This window comes from Coloeus monedula (assembly GCF_965178545.1).
Source record: "Coloeus monedula genome assembly, chromosome: Z".
NCBI lineage: Eukaryota > Metazoa > Chordata > Aves > Passeriformes > Corvidae > Coloeus > Coloeus monedula.
The window spans coordinates 8,056,761-8,062,760 of record NC_138822.1 but is presented as its reverse complement, the minus strand read 5'-3'; the positions used below and the strand labels follow the sequence as shown (position 1 = coordinate 8,062,760).

The 6,000-nt window shown below is 39.3% G+C and overlaps 1 protein-coding gene across 4 annotated transcripts in view; it reads right to left on the bottom strand.

Annotated features, from left to right (window-relative positions):
* Positions 1–2,011: 2,011 nt before the first annotated feature.
* The window catches only part of ELAVL2 (ELAV like RNA binding protein 2), a gene marked incomplete at its 3' end in the record, with an annotated part of 49,154 nt that continues 45,165 nt past the window's right edge, over positions 2,012–6,000 (bottom strand). The window contains exons 6-7 of one of the 4 annotated variants that reach the window (XM_082300906.1): positions 2,821–2,859; positions 2,012–2,342 (exon numbers count right to left, since the gene is read on the bottom strand). In XM_082300906.1, coding sequence (XP_082157032.1) covers positions 2,012–2,342; positions 2,821–2,859 — 370 coding nt within the window. The remainder of the gene's footprint in view (positions 2,343–2,820; positions 2,860–6,000) is intronic. The other 3 variants (XM_082300909.1, XM_082300907.1, XM_082300908.1) reach the window with 3 other exon arrangements.

The following is a 6,000-nucleotide window of genomic DNA, read 5'->3' as shown; positions in this document are numbered from 1 at the left end:
GGGTCAGCATGAAAACTTGCTTATTCACTTTAGCACGCGCTTCACAGTATATGTACTGTACTATACTGAAAATTTTATAACTACAATTTAAAAGAATAAGAACCAAAACCAACTGCAAATATAGTGTACAACTATGTTATGCATAGAACATTGCTTTTTCTAAGGGGAAGCGTATGAGCATCTCAGTTTATACAAAAAGCAGGACGTAACTACATAGTTGTCAGTGCATCCTGGTGAAGGCATCAAACCCTCAGCTTTTTTTTTAAAAATTTAATTATAAGCTAGATGCTAATCAGAAAATATTCTGTATTTGTTTTCCTTAAATTTCTTCAATACATGGTAAAGACCTTTTCTATTTCCCCAAATAGTGACTTAAGCATCATACAAAGTTAAACTTCAATAGCATACAGGTATTTATGGTTTTCATATGAAAAATGTAAGGAAATTTGCTCAAAACATATGTTTATACTTGTTTTGTTTTTTTTACCACAAACATATTTATAAACAAAAATGTTGCATCACCATAAACAGCTGAAGCTAGACTATCTACAGACAAAAATAGCAACAGATCTGATGCACTGTAAATTCAAGTCCTCAGGACAAAAATAAAAAGGAAAAGAAAAAAAAAAAGGAAGCAGACCTCAAGTAACAATGTTAATGCCATTTACAAAGAAAAAACTTATACAAAAACATTCAAAATTGAACATCACTTGGCATGTAACTTAAAAAAAAAACCCTATAATCAAAATTAGCTGAAAGGTTCATAACTTAAGGTCTTATTTACATTACACAAAGCTCAGGTGTTAGCCTTGAACGTAACTTTCAAAATACCTCCTAACCTATCCAACTCAGGTCACTTCTGCTGATTTGCTACTGTGCAAACCATGCTCGATGTCTTTTCTTAAGACAAAACAATTCTTCAAACAATAGCAAGTACATCACTAAACACCATGAGCTCTATCTGAAGGGAATTCTTTAGGAAGAACAGATTTTTTTTTTCCCCCATCTCTCAGTATTGTAAGTTTTCTGCTTGCTCTTATATTCTTTTTTTAAATTTTCATTTGTTTCAAAATCACAAATTAAAGTGAGCCACCTATCACTTAATAACCAGGATGATCAATGACTCCACTGATGATTACAAAAAATGAAACCAACAGTGCATCCCATTGACTTTACTTCTTAATACAAAGGTCTCAAAAGTAGTTCTACATCATAAATCTTCCTAAATTTTTTCCCAACAATTGCAAATTTCCTGGTAAGTTTTAAAAGCTCACTAGGTGTCATACGAAGAGATTTCTCAAAGTATTCAAGTCAAAATATTTGTTCCAGGACCAGTAAAAAGTTTCTCCAAATTTTTTATTTTTTTTTATAAAAATAGATGCTTTTGTAAACCCACATCAAAGAGGCTCTTATCTCTTTGGCAAGGTACTGCTTTACGAAAAGTTCTCCAGTATTCTTACAATAAGCTTCTATAATGTGTTCCCATTCCCCAACCCAAATGAAGATGATAAAATAAATACTGCTTATAACTTTATAAATAAAATGTAAACTTCAGATACTTTTCTTGAACAACGAAACAAAACAATAATGCATTACAATGTAAATTAAAGACAAAGCAAATAAAAAAATGACAAAAGAAAAATTATAGTATTACACAAAGCCTCAGTATTTACTCATAGGTTAAAGGCAGCCATGTATAAAGAAAAAAACTTCTTCCCTTAGCTGAAACATTTTAAAAGGTCCACCTTCTTCAAAGAAGGCAATAGAATACGCATTGTGACAGGTAAAAACCCTGTAACTCTTGTCAATACTCAAACACAAAAGATAGTTAAGAAGTTCTAATTCAAATATTAGCAATAAAAAAATCTCACATATTCTTAGGATGCTAAGTAGTCATTTTATCCCCATTTCCACACTGGCATACAACAAAGGCATTTACTAATGCATAGAGCTTCTTGTAAATTGCCTTTGTTGTAGAGTTTTCATGTATTAATGCACTGAGAATAACTTGTTAGGCTTTGTGCGTTTTGTTTGTTTTGAAGGAGACCTGCAATACTCTGTCACCAAGGCGGTATCCATTCAGGCTGGCTATTGCCATAGCTGCCTCATCGTAGTTTGTCATAGTCACAAATCCAAAACCTTTGCACTTGTTGGTGTTAAAGTCACGGATGACCTTCACATTGGTTACCGCTCCGAAGGGTCCAAACATTTGCCAGAGGATACTCTCATCAGCATCAGGGGCCAAGTTGTACACAAAAATGCACCACCCAGTTCCTGCATGTCCAGGGATATTAATTCCGGCCAAACTGGTCATTCCATCAATGGTCATTGGAGGAAACCTACTAAAGAATGAGGGAAAGCAAAACAGAATCATAATATAGCTGTTCACATGGAACCCCAGCAAAGAAATGTCAAAATAAAAGAAGAGAATGATACAGAGCTTTTCACAGAATGAACATGTTGCTCAGACTAGAAAGATAAGATCAAAAATATTTTTTGCCCCCTAACTGCGCAAATACTATGCAAAAAATTATACACGAGTAGGGAGAACAGTACTAGATATGTCTGAAATGATGTAACATAGAAAATCAAAAGGAAAGCATGCTATAAAACCAGTGAGGATTAGCAAGTCACTTGAAACAGGAATTCCATGGAACTGCTACAAAAGGTTTGTCTATTTCATGCAAAATGCATCAAAATGAACAATTTCAGCTGAAGTCTCAACATGCAAAAATTCAACATAAGTCTTACTGAAAAGTAAGAGTTTGCAAATTACTTCAAACTAATTTGGTTGTTATGAACCAACTAATCCTTTATTACCTCTTTACTCCATAAGCTATGTTGAGCAGATTGTCCAACCTGCAAAACATTTAGCAACATGTTCAGTCTTCAGACTTTTCCACCCTTTAAGAATAAGGAAACTTAGCATATTACTGTCACATCTATTACACTGTATGGATCTCATGCAACGTTGAAGAATCACCACTGAAAGAGCAGTGGCACCTTGTTGCACCTGACAGCGAATACTAAATAGATAAGCTGTGTAGTAACCACAACCATAAGAAGTTCAATTTATAAAGTGCACCACTGCCAGAAGTTTAGCCTAAATCACATACTGTTACCATAAAGTTACAGTCAGTGACCACATCGGTGAAGTTTTTCTACATTACTAACTTGGTTGAGACAGAGACTTTTATTGAGGCTTCTTACATGTTTGCTGGCATGACTGTCAAGACAGATGCAGTATTTTCGACCAATAGCAACTGTGGTAACATGAACTCCAAAAAAAGATTTCTCATATTCCTACTCCTTCTGGCAGTTCCAAAATGTTGTGAGGCAGAAGGCTGGTTTGGCTGAGTAGGACTAAGGCAAAATAAGTAAGTGTAAGAACAGTGGAGGCAAAGTCAGGAGGACATGGAAAGAACACAGAGATGCTGCTTGCCACTAGAGGGACAAAATTAGTGTGGCCAAAGCTCAACAAGAGTTGAAGCTTGCCAAAAAACACGGGGGACAACAAAAAGATGTTTTTAAATATGTCAATCTCAAAGAGCAGTCCAAAAATAACACAGGCCAGGTATAGAATGAGGACGGTCACCCCACAAACATGGACACAAAAAAGAGAGAAGTTTAATGCTTTCTTTGCCTCCATCTTTAATACTAATGATGGGCTAAGAGGGTCCCAGGGTCCTGAGCTGGAGGACCACGGCTGTGAAAATGGTGAACAACCCTAAACTTGTGCGGGATCTCCTGCTCCAGCTGAATTCCTACAAATCTATCAGACTTGATGGGATTCATCCAAAAACACTTAGAAAACTGGCCAATGCTTTTGTGAGTGCTCTCTCAATGACTTTTTAATGGTCTTGGGAATATGGAGTTGACTGGAAGCTGGCTAACACTATCCCAAACTTTCAAGAAGGGCAAGAAGGATGACCCTGGAAAATACAGGCCTGTCAGTCTCACTTCACTGCCTGGTAAAATTATGGAGATTAATCTGGGAAGTGTTGAAAAACACAATCACAGCCAGCATGGCTTCATGAAGGAAAGTCCTGCTTGTCAAACTTAATTTCTTTTTATGACAGGATAACCTACCCAGCTGACCAACGGAAGTCAGATTTTTGGATTTCAGTATAGCTTTTCATACTGCCTCTCCCAGGATCATTCTGGACAAAATGTGCAGCACACGGCTGGATAAATGCATCATGTGATGGGCGAGCAACTGGCTCATGGGTTGGGCACAAAGGGTTACAGTGACACCTGGCGAGTAACTGGTCACTACTGGGATTCCACATAGCTTCATTTTAGGCTCAGTGCTCTTTAGCATCTTCATAAATGACTTGGACGCAGGACTTGAAGAATGGATACTCAGTAAGTCTGCTGATGACATTAAACTGGGAGGAGCTGTTGACTCCCCTTAAGGCAGAGAGACCTTGACAAATTAGAGGGTTGGGAAATCGCCAACCACACGACATTTAAAAAGGGCAAGTGTCAGATTCTGCACCTGGGATGGGGTAGCCCAGGATGTACAGACACACTGGAGAATGAGACACTGAAAAGCATAGGAAGGGACCTGGGGGTTGTGGTCAACAGAAAGTTGAACGTGAGTGAGCAGTGCCCTGGCAGGCAGGAGAGCCACCCGTGTCCTGGGGTGCATCAGGCACAGCATCACCAGCCGGGCAAGGGAGGGGATTGTCCCGCTCTGCTCTGCACTGGGGCAGCCTCACCTCGAGTGCTGGGGGCAGGTCTGGGTGCCACAACACAGAAAAGCCATTGAGCTGTTAGAGTGTCCAAAGGTGGGCCAGGAAAATAGTGAAGGGTCTGGAGGGGAAGCTGTACAAGGAGAAGTTGAGGTCACCTGGCTTGTTCAGCCTGGGGAGTCTGAGGGGTGGCTGGCCTCATCACACTCCACAGTTTCCTCCTGAGGGGAAGAGGAGGGGCAGGCACTGATCTCTTCTCTGTGGTGAGCAGTGACAGAACCCGAGGGAATGCCCTGAAGTTGTGTCAGGGGAGGTTTAGGTAGGATATTAGGGAAAAGTTCTTCACTCAGAGGGTGGCTGGACACTTCCTAGGGAAGCGGTCATGTCACCAAGCCTGCCAGGGTTCAGGAATTGTTTGAACAATGCTCTCAGGCACATGGTGTGACTCTTGGGGATGGGCCTGTGCAGGGGCAGCAGCTGGACTTGATGATCCTTGTGGGTGCCTTCCAACCCAGGATATTCTATGATGCTATGATTTTCCAGGATGAAGTGTTTCTAGAATACACACACACATAGATCTTTTAAGATTTCTCCATGTGCTTCTTCCCTCACCTCCCCCAACTACCGAATGGTACCACAACACTAAACCCTTTCAAATTACCAAGCCAATACCCAAAATACGCAATGCATACAGCTCCTATTACTCTTATTCCTGAAGTCCCTTAAACTGCTTCTTTCAAAAAATGTTTACCCTGAAGAAGCTCTTGTTTCTTCCTGGCAAACCACAAATACAGCAAGAGGAAGTCTTATTACAGATCCTTTTCAAGAGTCATCAAAATATGAGCTTAGGTAAAAAACATGCACTTAATTTAGTTTCCTACAGAGCATTGATTCTGCTGCGAGCTGGGTTTGTGGAATACACTGACAAGAAACTACTGAACCCCTAAAAGATCAGAAAACAGGAAATTAAAAAATGCTTGACTACTGTTGGTAGACTTAGTGTGGATGACTGAGGCCTGCTGTCATTGACATCTGGGGGGGGAGAGCAAGGTGAAGAGTAAAACACCACCACTTACAGGTCCTTGTTAAAGATATAATCAGATGAGGACTTAATATAGTAATGGTATCACTTGTATGATTTTTCATCAGTTATCCCGAAGGTTTAAAAATACTCTGGAAAAATTCTCAGGGACTTTCACTGGAAAATTTTTAAAGATGCTTTAAGTTATGCATCTTATAGAAACTGAGAAACAATTATACAGAGCTGCTTTTTAAAGTCCAGCTCAAGTTTTCTCTTAATAAGAAA